Source organism: Xiphias gladius, chromosome 11, assembly GCF_016859285.1.
Source record: "Xiphias gladius isolate SHS-SW01 ecotype Sanya breed wild chromosome 11, ASM1685928v1, whole genome shotgun sequence".
NCBI classification, from domain to species: domain Eukaryota; kingdom Metazoa; phylum Chordata; class Actinopteri; order Istiophoriformes; family Xiphiidae; genus Xiphias; species Xiphias gladius.
In genome coordinates, this window is record NC_053410.1 from 25,863,058 (window position 1) to 25,888,160 (window position 25,103).

The following is a 25,103-nucleotide window of genomic DNA, read 5'->3' on the forward strand; positions in this document are numbered from 1 at the left end:
CCGGCTTAAATGTTTCCTAAGTACTTTCAAATATATTCTTTTCATTTTAAAGATGTGTAAGTGGTGTGAAATAAAGTCTGGTGTCGGTGAAAGTGTTGGGTTAGGTCACTGAAGGATTTTGTCAGGAATTTTTTCTTTTTTTTTTTTTTTTTTTTTTGCAGAGTCCATGATGAAGGCAGACGTTAGAATGTTTTTTCCCTCCCGTTTTCGGCCTGACCAGACCATTTTAGCGTCATGGAAGCTCTTTAGCTTAATAATTCAAAGACACATAAAAAGTTATTTCTTGGGTCACAGTATGAACAATCTTGTATTGTATAAGTGTGTAAGTGTCATTCAGATGTATGTGTGTGTGTTTTAGGGACCCTGTATGCAGCCTGTCAGCTGATTAGTAAGCAGAAGGCTGATATTCTGGACTGCATGGTGGTCATTGAGCTCAAAGAGCTGAACGGCATTGATAAACTGAAACCACACAGTGTGTTCTCCCTTCTTCAGTACTGAGGTACACTGGAGCTGCAACATTGTTATTTCAAATGTACAGTTTTGCAATTCATCCAATACTGATTTATAAATATTTCATTATTCATTCAATGATTCCACTATTTGAACTATTTAATAACATACAGGTGGTGGGGAAAAAATAGCAGTGATGCCTTTCAATACAGTAAAAGGCCAAATTAAAGTTAGGGGCAAATACCAATAAAAGCTCAGGTTGTCTTATTTGTTGTGGTAATTCAGCTGGATTGTTCTATTTAAAGCCATATGGTTTTTTTTGTTTGTTTTTGTTTTTGAACCAGAAAACATTGATTTTAATAAATTAAATAAAACAATAAAGGAAATTACATTCTCAGTGTTGAGTGTATACTTCATATGTATTTATACAGTGACATGTAAAAGTTTGAGCACCCCTGGTCAAAATTACATTCTGTACTTTACAGACAAAACGAATTGATATAAACGGCCACAACAATACATCAAATATTTCTAAAGAAATAACATATTCTCCCCCTGAATGAAAAGTTGAATTTATGAGCAATAAAACATTCTTGCTCAGTTCAATACACTCAGGGATTTTGCTGCCAGTATTACTGAGGTATGACCAGTGGCCAATGTTGGCTATGTTGCTGTGTAACCGACACCACTGAGTAAGTTTCCTCACTCTGTGAATCGTTTCAACGTGTGCCACATCTTCTAGATTTTAGCATCTACCACACTTGTGTGCTACCATAGTGGCCACTGCACAGCAAAAGTTGCATAGCATCTCTTTTTAGGTTTTAAAGGAGTTCTTTGTAAGTTTTGCTATTGCTACGTAGCCAACATTGGCGCGAAAAACAGTTTGCCTACCGGTCTACTTCTATCACTTATTTTCTACTACTGAAGTTAGCACCCCTGCCGGACCCACTTGTCACTTTCCGATAGCAAGTCACTGTAGCTTCCGGTCTGCGTTGAAGAGGTAGCGCTTCTCTTCTAACTTCTTGTACTGTCAACGCAAAGATGGTTGAAGCTGTTATCAACCAACCACACAATCATAGGGTGCTGTGAAACGGGGTCTGGTGCAAAATGGGGATGCCGGGTATGCGGCGCTCTGTTATTTCTAAATAAGCATTAACTTGAAAACATGTCTGGAGCCTGGGAAATGCTAGGAGCCAAAAGGCCTCGTTGAACTTGTTAAAACAAAGTTGATTTGAGGTTTGGTGGGATATTATACTCTCTAACCTCTGCAAAAGGTGAATTTCCTTGGTCTCCACTTCGATTCCATTGCTATGACAGCATGTTTCACTCCCCGGAGGCTAGACAGTTTAGGGAGCGTCTTGAATCACTTCCAGAAAACCACGGAAGTTGATGGCGGCAGCATCAGTGGTGATCCCTCTGGCCCCGCCAAGAGCTTGTCCCCTACAGCGCCGGTTCAACTCTTTTCTCCTCCATCTGAAAAGCGACAGAGGTTTAAGGCTGCTCATGACACGAACCCTGCTTTCCTGGAAGGACAGGTGCTTCCTTCTCGGCGGGTTTTCCCCAGGTAACCTGCCACGCAGATGATCGGCAAGAACAACCGATACATCCCCGATGGGCTGGGGACCAGTCTGGGATTGCAAGACAGTGAGAGGCGTAGCGGACCAACCCGTGTAGTTGGAACATACAGTTAGGTTCAAAAGCATTAAGACGGTCCCCCAGTTTTCGTAAATTTGCCTATTTACACCGCCACAATGGGTTTGAAACAAAGCCATCAAGATGTGGTTGACTTTCTTTAATTCAAGGGGTGTAACAAAAAATATTGCATTAACCGTTTAGGGATTACTGCCATTTTTATACATATCTCATGTTATTCTGAGTTGCTGTGATGGAAGACAGTTAAATCAGTGAGACACATGTAAAGCCCGGAAGAACAAAATGATTCTACTGATCTATAAAAATATCTTTTGCTCCTTATAATTTGTCCCTGTCAGGATCCTTTGAGAGTTAGGGCTCAGTGATGTGATTGGTCAGTACTCGAGCTTCTGATCCTCTGAAGTTAACCTGCTTTGGACCATGTTAGCCCTAAACCGCTCGTTACCATGGTGAGCTGCCCCGAATAAAAGTGAGCCAGCTTCGCGATACCGGAAAACCCGAGTTACAATTATAGAGAGCTGGTAGGAACCAATCTAGGTGGTAGAGACATGCAGCTTTTTTAATAGACAGCATCAATACTAACCATGACTTGTAAACTGAACTCGATGTGTAAAGTTGTAAATTTAATAACAGTGAATAGCTCAGCAATAAGCCATGAATAATATGTTATTCAATAAGATGTAATTTGTTCTTTTGATTAGGTAATGAGATATGTGATTAAAGTATAAGTAAACAAGACTTAAGTTCTATGCCAACTTTGGCTACTTAGTTTTTGATCATCAATGCTACAGACGCATTACATTCAGTACTCAAAAAGTACTGCAGTTGGAAGCCCCCAACCAGAATAGCCACCCCATTTGTATTTGACTTGAAAATTGGAATGAAGTGAGACAGACTGCTGTTAAAATTATTTGTTTAATTGCTGCAAGTACCAGAAATTAAATTCCAGTCACCTCCGTTGTACTGTGGTTGTGGCAGAAACCCCAGTCTGGTAAAACAAACCACAACTTTCTGCATGACAAGATGCGATTAGTGATCAAAGCTTTTCCCTTCCTATCACCCATGATACCCCCATTTTCTCCTTTCTTTATAGTGTGTAATCTTGACAGAAATAGTTTACCATCACTTTCAAACAATTTATACAATTATTGCCTTTGTTTTACAGACTTTGGTCTATTTGATAAATTGCATTCACAGTAAAATATTGGAAACAGTTCTGACAAATGCTTGTCAGAACATTAAACATTATCAAAGTGACTTTAAAAAAAAAAGAAAAAAAAAAGAACTCATCAGTTCTACAATGTAGAAAATGGATCACTACAAAGATTGGAACCAGATCTGTGTGCACCAATAATAACACTTTCATTGATAGAAAAGAAAAGAAAAAAAAAACCAAAAACAAACAAAACAAAAAAAACTATAACTATGTGGTTAAAACAACCTGTTGACAACACAGGAGGATAGAGGGAATACCCGGACTAAGTGGTCAGTACTATGTGGCCCCAGGATATTGGGACATACTGGTGTTGTGAAGCTGTGCCTAGATCAGTTTGACTGGGTCATACCACAAAACACACTGTGGTGAAAATGTCAGATACAGATATCTGAAACCAACAAACCAGTGAAATTCACTGAAGCCCACACAGCAGGGACCCAAGGACGGTGAACAGTTCCCTGTGAAAAGCCACCACATAACTCAGTCATCATTTTGTCCCTTCAGTCTGAATGTGAAGTCTCTTCTCCTCTCTCCTCCTCTCTCAGTCTTCTGCTCAGTTTGTCCAGAACAATGCTCAGCTCCATGTTCTTGTTCAGCTTAAGGTAGAAGTCCTTCCGGATTGGATGAATAGTCAGCCAATCAGGAGCCAGTTCTGCCAGCAGACGGATATGTTTCTCCATTTCACCTGTTCATTAGAGAGGAAGACCAGCTATTCAGATAAAAGTTCTTTGCTGAATGATGTTATTGGAAAAACAGAGAACAACTTTCCTACTACAAAATAATAATGAAAGCTATGGTAAAATTCTGTTTGCTTTTTTTACTTGCCTACTTTGTTAATAAAATTGTACAGAGAACACTGTATGGAGTTTGGTTCTATGCTAATTCCACAATTCTCATCCGGCTGTCCTGTTGTTTGAACCTACCTGTGCTGAGAGCAGACCTGTAGCTGGCCACCATCCTGTTACAGGCCACGTCCATTATTAAAGCCGGTTTCTTTTCTGCAACAAAAACATTCCGGACAATCCTTGCCAGCTCTCCAAGCCGTGACATCATCAGCAGGCGCTCCTCTTGGGTGGGGTTTCGAGTCATGGCTGCCTGGAGCTTCTGGGCTTCCTTTGCCCGAATCTTGAAAACCAAGAAATCACCCAAAGCAACACAAAGGTATGATAAATCACAACATAGATTTCTGATGGAGGAAGACTAATTCAACCATCCTAATAATGCCCATAAAGCACAGTCAAGTTACCCACTACCCACCCCAGCAACACCTACCCTGTCCAGCAGGGACTGAGACACTCCTTTCAGGGCAGTTGGGACCTGAGGTGCAGGGGCAGCTGATGGAACTGATGTTTGGGGGACTGTTGGGATCTGTGGAGATGTTGGCTCTTTACTCTCTGCAGCTTTATCTTCTGTCTTCAGAGCCAGAGAAACCAGAGCCTTCTCCATCTGAACACAGGACAAAAGAACAAATCCATTTGACCTAGACAGAACAGTGCAGAGTACACTTATACTGGTATAGTTGGTTCTCTCAAAACTCCTGAACCTCCACATATTAACGTGGTGAATTTCTAACAATTATAAAAAGTAGACCCTACAGAATAAAGCATCAGTTTTCATTTTATTAAGCACTGATTATACATTATTGATCTTAATTTTTCACCATCACTTTGACATTGTATGTAAGAGAAATTTGACAAAATTTCAGAACAACCACCAAATGACACAGTACCTTGGGTGTGATGAGTGAGCGGGCCTTGTCCAGCACCTCCTGAGCTGTGGCCAGTTTCTCAGTGTGAGGAGGATGAGGCAGCAGACTAGTTTGGATGCCTGGCACACTGTCCACATTAAAGCGAGGGTGCCAGCGGGTCAGTTTGTCTTCTGGAACAGACACTGGAGGAACCAATGAAGACAGGAACCCCTGCAGACAGAGAGGTGGTTTGAAGAGTAGTTAGAACTTTTCAACCAGAAACCAAACATTTTCCCCACGTGTCAATGGAAACAACAACCTCAGCTCCTACCACTGAAATATATTCTTTAAGACTTGGGACTGTGCCACGTATTTACTGCTTGAGTCTAGTTGTGCCTCTCACTATATGAAACCAAATGAAAGCAGTACTGGAGCAGCTGCTGACCTTGTGGTGCTGTTTGACGATGGAGACTAGGTTCATGTGGAATACGTGTCTTCTCTCTAGGAGACGAGAGGCTGACAGGACAGGACGTGCTTCAGTCTGGTCTGAGGAGGACACACACACACACACACACACACACACACACACACACACACACACACACACACACACACACACACACATAAATAAATGAACACAAAGGTAGTGGATACCTTATCAAAAGCACCTATAAAGCGGACTTGCAATTAGACAGTTTACACATTTCCTTTTTATTTGCTGATTCAAGTTGAACTGATCCAAGCTGTAATAAATACTGATATAAGCAAAAATGTAATATATTTTGAGCAGAAGAAACTGTATGTTTGAAGACTGTGAAAAGTGTGTTCTAACCAGAGAGAATGATGGGCTCCACAGTGAGCTGGTAGTTGCCCTTCTTAATGCTGTTGTTGAAGGTTGGGATGTTCTTCTCCTGTCTGAATGTGAAGGCCTCAGGAAACACTGTCTTTATCTGACCCACATGGCTCTCCTCAAACCGCCTGCAAGGGGAATAAAGAGGCAAAAATTAGCTCTTGTGGTCTGACAGCCAGTCTGAACCTCCAGGATGTCATCAAATCCAGGTGTAGTGGGTCAGTGTGGTGATGAAATAGAAAAGGGTGCTAAAGGGAGTTTTAACAGGCATATGGCAGCAACAGTTTTTACTGCCACTAAATGAGGAATGTGTGGTAGGTTCCATCCCAGAGTATCAAAGAGCTACATGCCACATTCACTCGTTCACACACACATACAGCGCTTTTTCTATGCATACAGCGCTTTCCACACACACACACACACACACACACACACACACACACACACCGATGATACATCAGGGATAATTTGGGGTTCAATATCTTGACCAAGGACACTTCGACATATAGACTGGACGAGCCGGGGATCAAACCACCGACCTTCCTGTTACTGGACGACCCGCTCTAACTCCTGAGCCACAGTACCCCTATCTCAAAAGCAAAAAAAAAATCCTGCACACTGAATGAATGCTCCCAAAAAAGGCACTTTATTAAATACAGATTACATTACTGACTTTATGTCAAGCATGTAATCAAGAAAGGTCCACAATATAGGGATGTAACTAGTATAACTATAATAAATATATAGCATTTTCTGTAGCAGATATATCAAATACAATTATATTATTTGAACCCAAATTTAATTCTAGCTTTAACCATTTTATTTGCCTAGTGTGAACGCTGATTCCTTTTGACTCAAATATGGACTGCACTGATTTTAACTTGAAAGAAACACTCATCCTCATTTAAATCTGAAGAGTACACCCAGAAAATACATCCTTCCACCTACTTGTGCAACATGTCCTGAACTCCCTGTTTGACTTTGGCAAACGTGGCTGTCTCACAGCGGTTGTGCAGCATGGCAACCACAGTGTCCATGCTCCTGAACATCTCTGCCAGCACCTTGTACTGGTAAGGCAGGGAGAGGCCTGGGGGAGCCACTTGGGCAAGGGTGTGGTACCGCTGGTATGCTGGCTGCTCAGTGCTGAGGGACAAGAAAGGGGAAAAAAAAAAATTTAATTCTGCTTTGGACTTAATAAGCAGTACGTACTGTAATGGAAAATCTAATGTGCCATCTGCATAGTACAGATTGGTATTGTTTGAAAAGTTTTTTTGGCTCCATACATGTGTGTACATGCTCACCTGTCCTGGATTTGCACCTCACTCTGCTTGCTCTTTTCAGCATCTCTCTCCTCGTTCCTCCTCTGAGCTCTAGCTGCGAGCTCTTTGGCTCGTACTACAGTGTGCTTGAGGGCCTTAGCATCAGAGGTGGGGGGCATGGTGGTTTTGGGGACAGCGGGGTTAGTATTTCTGGGTGCAGGACCAGCTGGAGAGGAGGAAGAGGAGGATGTGGAAACTGAAGCAGTGCTGATTATTTCCTCTGCATGTTTCTTGATCCACTGAAGGCGGGACTTGAGGGCTGCAATGTCCTCTTTGAACGGAGCCTGGTAGAAAGGTGGAATGACATGCTGATGAATTCAGGCCTTTTTTTAAGGGTAAGTGTGGCAATACTTCTTGTTGTCAACTAATCCCATGTACAGAGCCAAATAAGGAATTAATGTATTCTACTAACAAATATTGTGTATGTATAAAAGCCTGATATTTCTTATTTCCCTGTGCCACGGAGCTCTATTTTGTCCAAAAACTATTACAAACACATCAATGGAGCTGTTTGGACTAACACATCAATGGTTTGGTGTTTTTCATCGGACTTGTTAACAATATGAAAAATACAGAACAACTCTCAACACATCGGCTGAATTGCGTACACTAGATCAGTATCAAAATTTTGACTTTCCACAGTCATATCATGTTGAAGCACTGCAGGTGACCACAACATGCTGCTTGGCTCTGTCACAAGGTAGCCCAGAGCACCACAGCGTAATGACTGCAGGCTAGTGAAGTATGTTCTTCAGACAGTCTGAACACAGTGCATTACCCCGCTGGCCTGTCCTCCAGTATTCTTGCTGATGACTTCCACGTGCTTCTCGGCATTCTGTCCAGACACAGGGGCTGCTGGAGCTAAGGGCTGCTGGATCACCTCACTGGACGGGAGCCTGGCTGCAGCCTGGAGATACACAACAGAAGACATTTTACTCAAACTTCATGGTCATGAGTGTTACGCATATACAATGTGACGGTATATAGTGGCAAGAAAAAGGTAAGTGAACCCTTTTGAATCATCTGCATTTACATATAAATTTGTCTTAAATATGGTCAGATCTTCATCAAAATTACAATTACGAAAAAACACAATCTTTTTCAACCAGTAAAACAAAAATCATTGCTCTTGCATTGTTCTTGTCCATATTGAATACATCATTCAATCATTCCCAGTGTTGGTTGGAAAAAGTAAGTGAACCCCTCATCTAATGACATCTACAAAAGCTTCCCCGAGTGATGAGTTATCAAACCTGGAGTCCAAGCAATGAAACCAGATTGAAGGAGTAGGTTACAGGTTGATTTGATTTAAAGAAGAAAAAAACAAAAAACAAAACCCTCAAACACTTGCTGGGCACCAGAAGTATCTGCTTATGTAAACCATGCCTAACAAAAACATCAGAAGACGTACCATCAAAAATTGTTGATTTGCATAAATCTGGAAAGGTTTATAAATTAATTTCCGAGATCAGCAGTCCACTGTAAGACAAACTGTCTATAAATGGAGATGATTTAGTTAACACCAGGCATTCTAACAATATGGCTGAGCTGAAGCAGTTTTGTAGGAAGAATAACCCAAAATTCCTCCTGAACATTGTGCAGGTCGGATCAGCAGCTACCAGAATTGCTTGTTTGAGGTTTTTGCTGCAAGAGGAGATTCGACCAGTTATTAAATCCGCAGATTCATTTAACTTTTCCACCAGCATTGTGAATGTTTAGTGGATTTGTTAAATACAGACACCAAAGATTAAAACTGTTTGTATTTTTCATATTATTTGTATTAGCTTATACACTGTATTTGTCTATAATTTATATTTTATAACATTTTATGACTAGTTAATGCAAACCAGGTCATTCCAAAGGGTTTATAATTCACTTTTTCTTGCCACTGTATATGTAATTATCTTCGCCAAGGAGACTGTGTAATAACCCGGGTCTGTTTGTTTTGTCAGGAGGATTACCCAAAAAGTACTGCACCGATTTGCACCGAACTTGGTTGAGGAATGGGAATGGGCTACGCAAGAACCCATTACATTTTGGGGCAGATCCGGATAATTTACTATGAATCTGTATTCTTTTTTCCAATCACAAGTCTGGTGTATGTGCTTTGACACTGGCCTTGGCGGAGTACGTTCTTAGTAACACTTAGAGTTATGTATGCAAACTAGCTGCCATCTTTGCTTGCATCAAACAATGAAGAGAAGCTTTTAAACTCTTACCTGCGCGAGGCACAGGTAGGGGGGGGGTAACAGACATTTCTCTCGGAGATGGAGGAGTGTGTCACAAACTGAATTCCCCCAGAACAGAACAAAAACATTACCTTTGGTGCGTCTTGAGGGAGGACCAATTTCTTTCTGGCCGTCCTCCTTGTTGTTTTGTCCGGGATGTTAGCTTTAGCGCCTTTAACGCCCTCCGCTTGCCGTCTCTTCTTGGCCGTGCTGTGGTCGGCGGTGGCTGATTGCACGGCTGCCCCGAGGTCAAACTCTGCGCCAGCCGAGGTCCGCTTTGGTGTCCGGGGACTGGCGGGGGAAACTTTTGCGGTGCTGCTGACAGCAGACTCTCCATCTTTTAGCCCCGCTGCCTCGTCGATAACTCGGACGAACTCTTCGTGGACAGAGGACGAACAAAGGAAAGCGTCGTTGTTTTCAGCGGATCTTGACCGTGTGCTGCTAACGCCGGTGCTGATCCCCCGGGAGCCGCGGCTGCGCTGCTTGGCTGGCTTGACCGGACCGGTGATACCTCTCTTTCTCTGGGAAAAGAAATCGGTAAGCCGAGCCTGGGACATGTTGATGTTGTTGCTGCTGCTGCTGCTGCTGCTGCTGCTGCTTGAGGTGGGCGCAGGAAGTCGCAAAGTGGAAACTTGCACCAGTCTACCACAAACCGAAGTCGGTAAAGATATAAATATTGTCCCTCGTAGCCAGATCTCCGGAAATGTTCACCCTTCACCGGAACAAAAAAAGAACTTTCGCGCGAAATCAACAAAGCCACACCCCTTCCTGGCCACGTGCTAGGATAATAAAAGAACGATCGAGCGTGTTGATAAATAGACCACTTTTAAAAGTCACACTTGTTTTCAGATTAAACGACATAGACAATGCCAGTAAAGATCAATCCTATTGCTGGTTTAATTGTATCTTTGACTGATTGATTTTTTGATTATTTTATTCTGAAATACGTGTTTCTTCGGCGAGACGGACCCATCCTTCTCTTAATATCCTAGTGTAAAAAAAAGTAGATAAATAGAAAGGAATATACTGTAATACACTGTACATAAGTGCCAGTCAGGTCTGTATTCTAAGAAAAAAAAGTTTTACAGTAAGGTGCAGGATTGTCCATGGATGTTAAACAGAAATACCTGTACACTGAATTCACGCATAATACAGAGTATTATGTGTAATAAATATGGTAACTGTACATACAGACAGCAGGCTCCTTGAAAGATGTGATGGATACTGTAATAAATGAAAGTCCAGTTGAGAGTTGAGTCTATCTTGTTAGGAGGAGTCTGAGGAGTCCTATCTCCCGACACAGAGGAGAGTCATTGCACAGGGAGTTTACCAACTCATGCACATCAGGCTTTAGAATGTGATTTGGTGGCATAAACCCCTGTAATCTAAGCTGTTGCATTTTGAACCATCTCGGGAGATATAAGAGAGGGTTGACTCATTCTAGAAAGTGTTAAAGTTATCTAAAGCAAACATAAAAACATGAATGAATTGGCCCTGAATGCAAATTAAAGTTTCCACTTCATCAAATAAATCAGCCTCTCCATCTGAGAATATTGTAGTCAAATGTTGTTGATGTTATTATATTTTAATTTACCTATATTTCACTAAAAATCTTAAAAACAATTTGAGGTCATTTAATTTCAAAGTATCTCAAAACAGACTACAAATGTATTTATTTTATTAAAGTTTAACATGAAATTTGAAATGAATACTGTCCCAGTGTAATAACTCTAGGTTGAAACTGAATGTATCAGAAAAATTTAAGGTCATGATTAATCATTTATGATAATCATTACCTGCCCTCACAATTCATGATCAATGGCCTAGAGACAGAGCCTCTGCAGGTATCTTCAGTGACAACAAGCTGCCAACAAGCTCTTGACTTTTTATTATTTGCCCTTTGTATACACCACTGTGAGTTTTTCGACTGTTGTGTCCTTGGCTGGTCCTCGGTTACATGTGTCTGGAATTCTGTTTGCAAATCAAATGTCCCTTAAAGGCAAAAAAAAAAAAAAAAGTATAGTTATTTTACATATTAGATTCTAATTTCAAAACAAATAATAAAAGAATAAATGATAATAGCATATTATGATACTTTGATATATGTTAAATTTCCCTTAACCAGATTACCTAATTGGATCACGAAGATACTACTTGCTCATTAGCACAGAAACATCCTAATTCTAATGAGTGCTCTGTTAATTATCTCTTAATCTATGTATGCGTACACCACTTGACATGAACTCAGGGTCCCTCCTCTTTCATCTTGGTGTGTAGACTTAAGGGATGGGCACTTTAAGTATATGAGAGCACGGAGAAAGTAACAGGATTAAAACCAGAGTCTTCACCACTTATAGCGATTTACTCGCCTACCTTATACACACTGATCATCAATGTGAAAGGCTTATGGGGCATTTAAGATGTAGAAGAAGTGATTGTTCTCAAGATTAAATTGTACTTCAGTCTTTCATGCGAGACTTAGTTGAAAATTTTCCACTGCTTTCACTAAAGAAGTGAAGGGCAGTGGTTCCCAACCTGGCGATGAAGGGGTCCCAAGAAAAATCTGAGGGGTCACCAGAAGATTTAAAGGATAAAAAAGGAAAAGATGCATCTCCTTTACCATATTATGTTAACGTTTTCAGACTTATTTTGTAAAGTAGTGTATACTTTCAATCGCACGGGTCTCTAAAAATCCTCCACAAACAGCAATCCAAGACAAGTAAACGTAACTTCGGGGATCACACGCCAGAGAGGAGCCCCTGGACTTGGGCCACTTTTCAGACTGACACCTTCACCAGCTCCATGTTCTACAGTGTTTACTTGTACGCTAGGGGGCGCCACTGACACGCACAATTCCATTTATCCTGGTGTCGCCTGGAGGAGACGTATCATGCTTCAAGAAAGTAGCGATTGTTTCGGTTGTGTCGGAAATGCGAATCGTTAAGCAAGCAAAGCAGTTTGAAACACATGCCATAACAGCGCCGTAATAACCCCTTTGACTGTTTTTCCAATGCAATCCTTGACTGAGCACACTCATCACGCCAAAACTTTCCAAACAAACACGTGTCGCGGAGCGGCGCGGCGCGGCGGAGTCGCATTGCTAGCACAGTCGAGTTGGAAGTTAAGTTTCATAAGCTATTTCCAGCAGGGAGGCAGAAGCGGCGGCGGCGGCGGGGCCGGTGGAGAAAAGCTCCTCTATGAACGCCCTTCAGAGAGACTCGCCTGTGAATCACATTTTCCACCTCCAACACTGTTACTTCAGACTGGGCCCCCTTCGGAGGAACACATGCAACAAAACCTCTCTTCCTCAGCGATAGCCCCACTGAAACAAGTCGATGTGCTGCTGCGCAGGGAGCGGGGCTATAAACACACGGGAAGATCAATACAATCGACTAATCGAAAACTTCAGATTGAACCTCAAGATTTTCCAGTAAAGTTTTTTTTTTTTTTTTTTTATCTTTTCGATGGGAGATTACAACCTCTTCATCCCTCTGTCAATCAACAAACCCCAATGGAGCCGTCTGAGTTATATGGTAGTCTATGGTAGTTATTGACATATCGTTGATCATCGGGGAGTGAGTAGGCGGTAGCACTGACATGGATCTTCAGGTGGTTGTCTGGCTCTTCTACAGCTTTCTGCTCCCCGCCGTGCTCTTAACAGGTAATTCACTTGCATTAAAAAAAAAAAAAACATGTCACAAAGTTTTGGATTTCCAACTTCAATCTGTTGACGTGAGCTCTACGAGTCGTAACACACTGGGTGGTGACTGCTGAGGCAGCTGGAGGGAAAACTGTAAAAACGTCGCATCAGCTTCTAACAACTTTCTATAGCACGTCTTTGGTGTCTGGTTACTGAAGCGATAGAAGCCGAGACAACGAGAGCGGAGAGGGCGTTCGGGATTCCATATGTCCTCGACACCAGTACATGTACACGGGAACTTGGGGTCGTGGAGAATCTCGGTCCTGATTGGAATAGGTGTCGGTGTCCCCTCCCGTGGTGCAACGTTGTGAAATGCGATAGTGGGAGCGGGCGAAGCGGTGGAAAGAAATGAAATTGAATCGTTCATCCCCGGGTGCGGATTTGGAATATTAGCCGGATGGAGTATGACTCCAAACTCATTTAAGTCGCTATAAGTTGTTTTTCTGTCACGCGTACGCGTTAGCTGATGAGCAAAGAAGTCCTAAACCGACTGATAGGTTCGGCGTAGACAACTAGATAGTGTTAGCCGCGATGCATGTGGAGCTCTACAGGTTAGTAGCTGAAATGTGGGCACTCCAGGATGTTATCAGTGTCGGTTTAAAGGGAAACTGTTTAGAAGCTGTGGGTCCGGTGCACGGAATGTTGTTCAGTGTATGTCCTGGAACATTTGACCTGCCACCCTGTCAGCTTCACTAAATACCTTAGACTTCTTTTGTGGTATTCTCAGCCAGATGCTTAAATGGTTTCAGGTTGAACATCGGGATCTTAGTAATGACAGGATCTTTCCTCCATCCTTTTGTCTTTTTCTTTTTTCTTTTTTTTTTGGCCGTACACTGGTACCCGTCTTTAGCTTTTCTAGTTGAATGTATTCATTATCCTATAATGACTGCATTAATAATGCAGACTTACTGAAATTTGTTCCGCATTCATTTGATGTGGGAAGGGCTGACAAAATGTCAGTAAGGTCAATAACTGACCTTGTGTTATGCTTGAGTTATATTCTATACATTATTATCATGGTGGATCAGGAAAGGCTTTCCAGGATGCAGGGATTACGCTGTTGCCAGGCCACAGTTGGCCACTGGGGCAAATTGGCAGCAAGGTTGACCCCGTCACCACTTTGTGGACTTGTTTCCCATCCACAGCAATTTTTGTGCACGCAACCTTGTGGCAAAATGTAGCTTTTATATGGATATTTTCCACCTTTAGAAGTATTGTGACTCATTTTATGACAAGGCACGCATTATTGAACAACTGACGGCTTGAGCCAGGCGACAAGACACATGGAATTCCAGTGAGAAATGGCAGCTATTAGGAGTAATAACAATAATCCGAGCTACACCAATAAGGTGTGACTACTAAACTAACAAAGAAAAAGGGATGTAGTAGTGGTCCTGGAAATTTTGTCTTAATAAATTGTGGAAATATTTCTGTGGAAGAAAAGACGATTATTGCCATTTGGGGGATACCTCTTTAGTGTTACCTTACCCTCCAATATCATACAGACAAACAAAAATGAATTGGGGATTATTTCTATACATAATCCTTGCTTAAAAGCAATGCATGCTATGGTGGCAAGTATCGACACACCCAACAGTGACTAATGGGAAGTGGTGGGGATGGTGTTGAGCAATTCTTTTCACTTCCAGTGAAAATGACTTGCTATATATGTTATTTTCAGTATGGAAGCTATTTCCCTAGCATAGCAGTTTGTCAGTTTTTAATGTACCGACTCTGGAAAAACTGCTCTGTTTATTGTATGACTCACTTTTAGGAATCCTGTTTGGAAAAAAAAGTGATTCATCACCATTTTCTAATATGCAACAATAAATATGTTCAGTATAAACGAGGTCAACTTTTTTCCAGAAGTTTGAAGTCATGTTTGAAGTGAACAAATGGTTCTGCTACAAAAGTTTCTGATATCTGTACTGTAACTTCATAACAATTCAGGATCCTGTACAAATGATAACTCTATTTTCTAGAGATTTGACTGGTCAATAGCCAGAGTGTTTAAATTATTTTATCCAATCTCGTAAGCTGCTCTGGAGCAGGATAGCTGTAACCTATGCTGTATTGCTGCACCGGTTAAACACACAGAAAACATAGAGCATAGTTTCTATTAAAAACACAGGCAGTTTAAGCTGATTGGCTTTGGGCTTATCTCTATCTCTACACAAACTTGTGAAAAATATGTTTCAATATGACCCAATCTTTTTGTAGGGAGCCTATTGATATTGCTGGGGGTTTTTGTTAGGAAAGGCTCCATATTTTGTGTGTATGTGTGGATGAGGGAGAGACAGAGAGCTTGTGTGTGTGTGTGTGTGTGTGTGTGTGTGTGTGTGTGTGTGTGTGTGTGTCTCCTGACAGGATGTCAGTAGCTAGAACTTGCACTGCTTCTGTCAGCAGTTCACATGAGTTTCTACTGAGTCAAAGGAAGTGAAATATGCCAATAAATAAAGATACCACCTCCCACACACAAACAAAACCATCCTTTTTAGCTGGAACGCAGCAGCAGGGCCTGGCCTATAACCCTGAATGTCCGTAACTGACTGACTGACTGACTGACTGACTGAGTGATAAAATTACACACTTAGGTGTATGGTGATTTTGTCAGACGACGCCCCTTGGTTTTAAAATCAGGATTTTAGCAGTGCAAAGCAGCAGCTTGGAAATGGCTTGGAAGTGGCTGCTGGTTAACATGAAGTCTTATTGGGCTGCTTTTCAGTCACTATGTCATACTTGTTCCGTTGTCTGACAACAGAAACAGAAAAACATGTAAATCAGAACAGCTTAATGGGGAATTCTACTGTATTAAATTACTGTATATGTGGGCACAGAGAGTAGGACAGAAGCAAACAGATAAAAGGTGGTCCAGGGACATAGGCTTGTTGGGACCCATCACTGACATAATGCATTTCCTAGCCAGTTACCCTAACCTCAACCATGACAACTGAATGCCTAACCCCAACTCTTATTCTAACCTTATCCTAAACCTAATTCTAGCCTGAATCGTTAAAACCAAGTCTTAACCCTCAAAACAGCCCTTTGAAGGTGTGTCCTCATTGTCCCAAAATGTCCTCACTCCATAGGTCTAAAACTCAAACTGGTCCTCACAATCTATAGCCATACAAGTATACACACACAACACACACAAACACACCATTCAGCCAAAACATTAAAGACGCCAAGTGCTTTCTACTGTTCTGTAGATCAGAGGGTACTCTAGCCTGTAGCTTGTGCATCAGGGGAGAGAAAATTAGACCTGGATCCCTCATATCAAATGTCAGTATCGCGATGTGTGTGTGTGTGTCTGTGTGTGTGTTATGTATGAGCGTTGCTAAGCACGTGAGTCAGAGCCAGTCCACACCAAAGCAATTTAACAAGACTTCATGGCTCAGTGAGAAATACTCAGGGTGTGTGAGAGCTGTGGGGTGTGTGGGATTGAGCCAGTGAGAGGAGGACGGACGAGTGCAGATGGTTAAAGTTCTTTCTCTGTTCAGACAGAGGGCAAGGCAGGGATATGATCATCATTAGCAGAGTTTAGGGTTTTATCTCAACGGCATAAGGAAAATGAGCTGCAGTTCTGCTGACTGTACTTTCTAATGATGTTAAACTCAAACTACAAACTTTTCTTTACTTTGCAGAGCTTAGTCAGATTTACTTAAGTGCTGGCTTCTTTTTCCTCCCGAGTTTTTGCAGGTTGTTACAGGTTTGATCCAGCATGCTGAGAGCATGGCAATGTTTGGAGAGATCAGAGTCAGGAAAGCATCTGCTCCAAGGCTCTGACTGGCCTGTCTGTAATGGAGCATTGACTGATTGACTGTCTGACCACAAAAGTGACTTTCTGGGAAATATATTTGTCATTTAAATATGAAACGGGACAAAAGTTGTTAAATAAAACTCTACTGGTGTATAGCTGAACAATTATCACGGGTGAGAAGTCTCCTCTTTTCTATCTTGTAAGATCATATCTTGACATCTGTTGTCAACACAAACATCCCTCGGTAAAGAATGTCATCTATTGTACTGCGCTCCACTTCTGAATATGTTTCAAAGCACTACTGAGACACTGGCTGCTTGGGCCAGTGTCTCAGCAGTGCTGTCCTGCTCGAGTCCTGTTTTAGCGATCAGAAAAATGTCTCTGACATGTGAAATGCATGGAACCCAATTGTGTACCACAGGACAACTTGGAAAGATAGACTCATGTGAAATGACTGGCAATATTATTAGCTTACTGTTTGTTCTGAAGCAAGTTTTAGCATGTTTTATCCAAATATTCTACCTCAAAAGTAGTATAGACTAGCTCCCTTGCCTCGTTCTCTTTTCTCTTCAATGCTCCCTCAGGGGCAGCAACAGATCTTCTCTTCACAGCTCTCTTCTCTGCAGGCCTGCTCATAGCAGGCCTACAGAGAAGACAAGTTTAACTCAGTGCCAGGGGCTATGACACAAAGTCTGCCGACTGATTTTGCCAGCCACAGGAGCCACGAAGCAGAGTTAGCCTCAAGTGGCTTAGTCCGTAAGGAGAACAAAGGAGCAACTGGTGAGGTCTTGAGCAGCCTGACAGCCAGCACAATTGTAGCTCACTGGATTTAACAAAGCAGCGCACCAGAAGGAACCTTTCCCACTCCCTGGACTTCGTAAAGTTAACTGGGCCTACTATAGTGTAGCACAGCACGGCTAAGCACAGGACTGTTAAACTTTTTCAATGTATATGTATTGATTTGTTTAATGTATCCACTGAACTTTATTATTATGTCTGTTCAGAGTTAGGTTATTGGATAGCCACACTGCTAAGTTGATGTTAGTATGTTTCACCTGACTACTTGTAGTACATCCAGTAACTACTAGGTCTTGCATGTGACTAACCAACCTCTCTGTTAACCGGGCACCTTTAACCTATATGGATTGGCCTCAAGCAAAGAAACACAGCGGCCCATGTGGTCCTAGCGGCCATCTTTGAGTCTGCCATCTTGTTCAGAGTTTCCTTTCTTCGGGCCCACCATCTTGTTTGTAGTTTCCTTTAAGCTACTGCTTAATATTACTAGTAATTATTTCTGACTGGAGGAGCTGGGGATCGAACCACCCAGTTAGTGGACAACCCACTCTACCTCCTGAGCCACAGTCGGTTATGTTTATTCCATTAAAATACATTTACATTTACATTTACAATGTAAATTACATTAACATTTACAAAGAAGGAACACCTGAACAATATTATACGTTCCAGTGACACTGCAAATAATACTGTAGTTTCTGGTGTTAACAGACCAATTAGAGTTTTTGGTGACCTTCCTTTTAGTGCCCTCATCCAGCCAAATTTCAACTTGCACGGGCTGGTTTCTGTGAACATCCATATTATAGGTCCCTTAGTGAGAATTGGTGATCTTTCCCCCTCAACATTTGGAATTTTCAGTTGCTCTTGCAGCTGCTGTCTGATCACTGCCAGTGAGCTGAGGCTACTGTTATCATCATGTACATGTGTGGTGTGTTTGTTGTTACTGTCATGGAAGCCGTGGAAATGAACACTGGGGCCACTGAACCCTGCAGCTTGGTCAGTGTTAACATGTACACACAAGGGACCACTGATTTTAAACAACAAACCACCCATAAATTACCTTAAACAGCATCGTAACATGTGTAAGTAGACTCTGTGTGTGTGTGTGTGTGTGTGTGTGTATGTGTTTTGAGAGAGAGAGCGAGAGAGACAGAGAGGTAAGAATGAGTGTAAATTATTAACGTCTGTTTGACCATTTTCTTTCCACAAAAACAGGAAAGCTGATCCATGTGTACTTAACTGCGAGAGAGAGAGAGAGAATGTTCCATTCCAAAAAAGCTGTTTTGGACTGTAACTTCATCACATGTAGCTTCACTGCTCTCAGTTGTGATGAGTTCCACACAGATTTTTCCAGTTAATGTGGAGTGTGGAATAAAACAGATAGGCAGAACTTACTGCATTATAAGTGAATGTAAAATCGCCACCTTTAGCAGAGGTTGGATATGATAGCACCTCTGACATGTTTGCTGTTATTTTGCCAGTCATGGCTAAGAGCACATCTCAGCATGCCTGGGCACTGCCCTGGCGATCCTCATCAAAAAAGCAAGAGGAATGTGAAATCCATATTTTCCAGCCAGTTGACAGCATATTGTGGTTTCATCTCTTTAAGCCGAATCTTCTCTGCAGATTCAAGAGGTTTTAAGCGCTGCATTTAAGCACACACTGGGTAGCGTTCTTCAACTTCTTCAAGTTCAACAACACACAAAACACACGGCCCTTAACACAACATTATCAGACATCCTAAGCCTCAGGCAGAAAAATTAGTATGAAATAGTGTCACTTCCAAACAATTTCCAAGCTGCTCTGCACTGCTTGAATCCTGATTTTATAACCGCGATGTTCTCTGACAAAATCACCATACACCTAAGTTTAAGACAGTGGCTTTGCTGTGATTTCGACTATATTTACTTGTAAAATGATCACTCAGAGAGAAAGTTAGCAGCTCATTCAAGTCTGTGTCAACTGCTGTGCAGTCAGTTGAATGAGATGCATTTCCCTCGCTAATTAGACAGGAATTAGCAATTGCCTGTGATCGCCTGACTTTTCCTTTAGTGTCCCTATATTTTAAGATACAACCTCTTCTATTTATCTGTGTGATGATAGTAGTGGGATTATAGTAGGTGGACAGAGGCATCCTGTGGTGTACGGAGTATTGGAGGTTGACCACCCGATGATGTAGACTCATAGGCTTAGAAGAAACTGTCCTCCCAAGAAGATTGACAGCATCGGTAGTTTCTGCAAATGCCCTAAAATGATTTATGTTTATGTTCAAGTGACAAAGCCCTCTAGCGGCTCTAGCAATTATGACTCTTCTCCGTTGGGAGCAGAGGACAAAGTCAGTTGATAGGAGGTCGGGGGGCACAGGTGTTTCAAAATGTCCGGTTTTAACATGGAGATCACTGTGTGAGGACTTGTTGGGATAGAAACACAAGGATGTATGTGTATACATCCATTGCCTTGCCTGAACAAATAACTAAATCAGCCCATGCATCTGTATTGGTAATCATCCTAATCAGTAATGGAGTGATTTAATCACATTTAATAAAGCCTGCACAATTGAAACCTCAATATATTTCAGCCACTTTTGTAGCTTTCACTATGAGCTTTTACAAAATTATTTCTGTCACAGTTTTTCAGGTGATTATTAGACCCTGACCCTGAATAAGACAAAGGTGGAAAGCCATCTTACTCTGGCCCCTAAACTAAGAAAGGATAACTGTATTGCCGTCTTTCATAATAAAGGACAATCAAACAAGACCTCACTGAAAACATGTTTTATTTACAGAATTGAGGTAAATTAGATTCCAACAAGTGCTAGTCCAGTCTGTGGCAACATAGAAGTAACATAATACATTTTCAGAAACCTAAAGGCACAATCAATAGATATACAAAACAGACAGTCTGAGTATTATACCTGAAAACTCAGGATTAGACCTTGCTATCACTCTCACACTGATTGACTGGTTTCAGTGATGTTAAATAATATCTCCGTCTGTTTTTAAACTTTTCTAATGCAGCTGAAAGTTTATTTCCACCACTAAAACTGATCAAAACATTACAGTAAAGTAATCATGTTTTAAAAGTAATTACTTGAGAAAGATTGTCTGTTTTATATATATATATATATATATATATATATATATATATATATATATATATATATATATATATATATATATATATATATACACACACACACACACACACACACACACACACACACACACACACACACACACACACACACACAATACTTAATTGGGTACAGTAAAACAGACTGCTTGGTATTACTGTTTCAAGTTTCCTGTCAGTGTAAACTACAGAAAATGACTGCTTGAAATAACCTTTTGTATCCACCTTATGAGCTCACTGTGTCTGACATCCTCAGTAACATGAAACAATGTTGATGATGGAGCTGCAGCTGATTCACTGTCTGTGGCCGTATTTCAACTGAAGACAATGCTGCTTCATTTGTCAGTAAGCTACCTAGAAGCTCTGATATTGTTTTACATACAAAAAATCGGCCATCAAACAATTTATCCAGCCAATAGTAATATTTTATATATCATGCTGATAAGGTACATTACATAGGTGACATAAATTTACAGATTAAAGCGATGTCTTAATTGAAGGCTTTATGAGGCCCCCCCCCCTCATGCTGGGGCCCTGGTAACTTAGTTCCACTGTTCCCCTCATTATGAATGGATCTGTTATCTTGTTCAGATGCTGGCTAACTGTTAGGGAGGAGTGTTGTTCTAGCTGTTCTTACCAGTGTGTGTGTGTGTGTGTGTGTGTGTGTTTGTGTGTGCGTGTGTGTAATAATTGTATTAAAGGGAAATTTGGTTTTCAATTAATGGGTAACTAAATGTAGATACACCCTTACAGTGACAACGTGTCTAATTTTAAGAGTATAGTTGACATCTGTTACAGTCTTAGGCTCTGATCAGATCTGATGTGTATTCAGATAAATCCACCTAACACACGCTGAGGTTAAAAAACACCAGTGATAAAATGGAAAAGCGTTTGAACTGAAAAAGCTATAAGTAGCATCTCCAAACGTGATAACTTGTGAAGTGATTTGATGAAAATCAATGTGAATCAATGGTGACTTGATATATGCAGATATGATTTAATTACAGCAAAACCAGTTTCCACAGGGGCGGCTGTGGCACAGGAGGTAGAGCGGGTCGTTCACCAACCGGAAAGTCGGTATTTCGATCCCCAGCTCCTCCATGTCGAAGTGTCCTTGGGCAAGATACTGAACCCCAAAATGGCCCCTGATTGTGGCATGTAGTGTAAAGCGCTTTAAGTGGTCAATAAGACTAGAAAAGCTATATATAAGCGCTATATAAGTGCAGTCCTTTTGCCATCATATGTCACCACTTTCTGATATTTTGTATTTATCAATCCATCTGCAAAATCTCTTTTCTCATTTAAGCTGAGCCGCACAGAGGACGGGAAGTAACGAAACTAAGTGATTTCAGTTGAAATAATCAAAATGAATAAGAACTGTAAGACTGATGAAATTACTCAAGTTAATAATATTTTTTTTAGTTCCCATTCACTTTGTGAGTCACTATCGATGACATGTGTCATGGCATGGAAGACCGGTAATTATTTATGATCTTTTTGCCCTGGATGGCAGAGGGATACCCAGGAGTTAGTTAGTTACTGACAATCACATCAGACTCTCTTTGTCTTATTATATAAATACATCCCAGCCCTGTGGTGTTTGTTTTCTTAACTTTATTATCCAAGAGGGAAATCAATAGGCATATAAACAATAAAAGAACGGTAAAGCATAAAAGACCACTAAAGAAGTAGAGACAATCAAGGGGCAATCTGAGACAAAATCCACACAGAATAGACACAACACTACACACTGCACAGCACTGTGCTGCAAAGGTCAGTATGAGTAACCAGTATTGCTATAAATACAGCAAAAAATATATATCATCTGTTGTGCAACATCAACAGTAGTTTTGAGTGTTCAGCATGTACAAGAGTTTCACACAAGAGACTCACTTTTGCAAGAATCAGTCCACCTGCCCCCCAGTGCTACAACTCATGCTTATACGTTATATAGAGCAATAGCTGATGGGATGAAAGAATTCCTTGTTTTGTTAATTTTGCCACTGGGGGCCTGAAGGCGTTGGCCTCATGGAAGGCCCTGAAGCTCAATGAACAAGGGGCACTGTGGGTGAAGTAACAAATTTTCAATTTTTGAGGGGGCACGAGTTCTGTAAATATCACTTAGACCGTCTTGCTGAGAACCAATTATATTGCTGGCAATATTCACAGTTTTGCTGAGTAAATTCTTCTGGGCAACAGAAGATGCAGACTGTTGTGACTTTCGTTAGAAATCAAGCTGTTGTTGACTTTTCCATCCTGCCCTGACAAGACTCCTCCTCTAACTGTTTATGCTTCCTAGGAACTAGACAGAGGCAAACACATAATCAGACAATGATTTTAACATCATTCTGTATGACTCTGCTGCCTGTGTATTAGAACTGAGAGGAAACCTATGAAGAAGTGTGTAACAGGGAGCAGCAGCTTTCTCTTCAAGAAAATCAGAAGAGGAGAGTGAGCCACATTTGTCATAGATATTGCAATCTATGCAACATAAATTAATTGTTGTATATCATACAAATGCTATCAGACTGATATATACATACTTTTCCTTTTGTTTTTATTGGTGGCAGTTTCTGTCATTGTGTTAGTTGATGTTCCTGGGATTTGGTGGAGACACCCTTTAAGTCCCACTCAGTCAATGTGGCCTGTAATTATCACCTAGATATGAAGTCTCCCTGAACAGTTTGCATGTTGGGTCCGTCTGATCTGATAGACCTCTACTTGTAATCATGTAGTACTGGTATTATTCCTTGAGTGATCCTACCTTTGTTCTGGTAGCCTGAGCGGGGTTCCAGCTGGGATTTGAACCTGACCCAGTTGGCTCTGACTTGATAAAAGTGGTAAAGATCCTTGGAACTAGATGGAGACAAACTCATTATCAGACAATGATTTCAGCATCACTTTGTATGACTCTGCTGCCTGTGTGTTAGATCCTAGTTAAAAATATACCTCAAATACCAATCAGTCGCACATGCAGGAAGTGCAAACACTGTGTAAAGGCTGCTGGGAGTCCATTAAGATGACTTACCTTCTTGTATGGCTCTGACTTGATAGAAGTAGCAAAGACCATTTAAATTTACACCAGTGAAAAACATAATAAGCTCTGAAACTGTCCTGACCTGGTTAGTACTCAAGTCATACAAGTTGATATGGTTGGACACCATAAAACAAATAATAGATAAATAAAAATGAAATAAATAAATAAATTATTTAAAAAATGAAAATGTGCCTTAACTTCTGCAGATGCCACTTTTAGTAATTTCTTTATTATCTGGAAATCAAGAGTAATTGTGCATTAAAATTTGCAAAAAGGTGTCATGTTTAGGTTTGTTCAGCGCAGAGCACAATGACAGCTTAGGAGACTGAATCAAGCACTTACTGATTTGTACACTGTGCCACTCAAGGAGCGCTTTGCAGAAAATGACCTCAAGAGAGTGAATGTGCTGAGAAAAAGAGAGACAGAGATCTGAGCAATGAAATGAAGTGTTGCAACATCTCTTACCACAATGTGCCAGTGAAGAGAGATGTGGAAAAAAAACAGGCCATAACAGCTCTTGCATTAAACACTGAATAAAAAGAAATACTCAGCACCTGAATACTAGACATGCAAAGGGAACATGACAGGACAGAGAGTGCAGAGTGCTGTAGAGAGATAGGTGCTGTGGTTATTGACCAGTGTTATCGTGTCTGTCCATAGACATGATTTTGGGGTGTGTTTGATTATTAACTGGGCAGTAGGGTGGAACTCCTTAAGACTAGCTCTGTGTGTGGAGACTGATATTGTAGTCAAAGACAATAATGTGCAGCTGTGAGAATCAAATTTTATTAAGGTAGTCCATCTGCAGGATCAGGTCTGATCTAGGCATGTTTGAACAGTAGAAGTTATACCTGTATCCCACATCAAGCCTTTGTTTGGTCTGCCCAGTCTCTTAAAATTCTGTAACCATTTATAACTCCTCATGGAATTGTGGGGTGGCCAATTAAAAAAATACATGGCCAGCACCAATTAACTAAATGGCAGTGTGCATCAGTGTGTGATGTGAATAGAGCTACTTTAGATACAATAAATCGGCCTCTTTGTCTTTACTTCAGTGAAGGTGCATCAGGACTCTAAAGTTGTGGTTCCCAAACAAGGGTCCCATGATAAACCTGTGGGGCCAAAAGACGATTAAAGGAAGAAGAAAGATTGAAAGAAAGACGGAAAATTGTATTTCTCTTGCATTGCTTTTTTTTTTTTTACTGAATTTCTCAGCATTTGGTCTATTTTTCCAATGAAACTCCACACTGAAGCCATAATGTATGATGAAGTAGGG

The 25,103-nt window shown here is 41.1% G+C and overlaps 3 protein-coding genes across 4 annotated transcripts in view; 2 read left to right on the forward strand and 1 right to left on the reverse strand.

Moving 5' to 3' along the window:
* aprt (adenine phosphoribosyltransferase) overlaps positions 1-842 on the forward strand; it is an 8,667-nt gene extending 7,825 nt beyond the window's left edge. The window contains exon 5 of the mRNA XM_040139424.1: positions 359-842. Coding sequence (XP_039995358.1) covers positions 359-498 — 140 coding nt within the window. The 3' untranslated portion in view covers positions 499-842. The remainder of the gene's footprint in view (positions 1-358) is intronic.
* A 2,157-nt stretch (positions 843-2,999) lies between these two features.
* Positions 3,000-10,141, reverse strand: cdt1 (chromatin licensing and DNA replication factor 1). Its single transcript, XM_040138309.1, has 10 exons — positions 9,496-10,141; positions 7,954-8,082; positions 7,158-7,459; positions 6,805-6,999; positions 5,839-5,984; positions 5,452-5,552; positions 5,049-5,237; positions 4,592-4,765; positions 4,243-4,444; positions 3,000-4,004 (listed from the first exon to the last, which is right to left on the reverse strand). Exons 1-10 carry the CDS (start codon positions 9,958-9,960, stop codon positions 3,820-3,822), a joined length of 2,088 nt encoding a protein of 695 aa, XP_039994243.1. The 5' UTR covers positions 9,961-10,141; the 3' UTR covers positions 3,000-3,819.
* A 2,421-nt stretch (positions 10,142-12,562) lies between these two features.
* piezo1 (piezo-type mechanosensitive ion channel component 1) overlaps positions 12,563-25,103 on the forward strand; it is a 105,697-nt gene continuing 93,156 nt past the window's right edge. For both annotated transcript variants that reach the window (XM_040139647.1, XM_040139648.1), the window contains exon 1: positions 12,563-13,064. In XM_040139647.1, coding sequence (XP_039995581.1) covers positions 13,001-13,064 — 64 coding nt within the window. In that variant the 5' untranslated portion in view covers positions 12,563-13,000. The remainder of the gene's footprint in view (positions 13,065-25,103) is intronic.

Excerpts from the sequence above, each read along its gene's own strand:
- cdt1 (XM_040138309.1), bottom strand. The coding sequence starts at position 9,960 with ATGTCCCAGGCTCGGCTTACCGATTTCTTTTCCCAGAGAAAGAGAGGT. Across the intron at positions 8,083-9,495 it reads TCCCTCAAGACGCACCAAAG|GCTGCAGCCAGGCTCCCGTC; the intron begins GTAATGTTTTTG and ends GTGTATCTCCAG. Across the intron at positions 4,445-4,591 it reads CTCAGTCCCTGCTGGACAGG|ATTCGGGCAAAGGAAGCCCA; the intron begins GTAGGTGTTGCT and ends TTGGTTTTCAAG.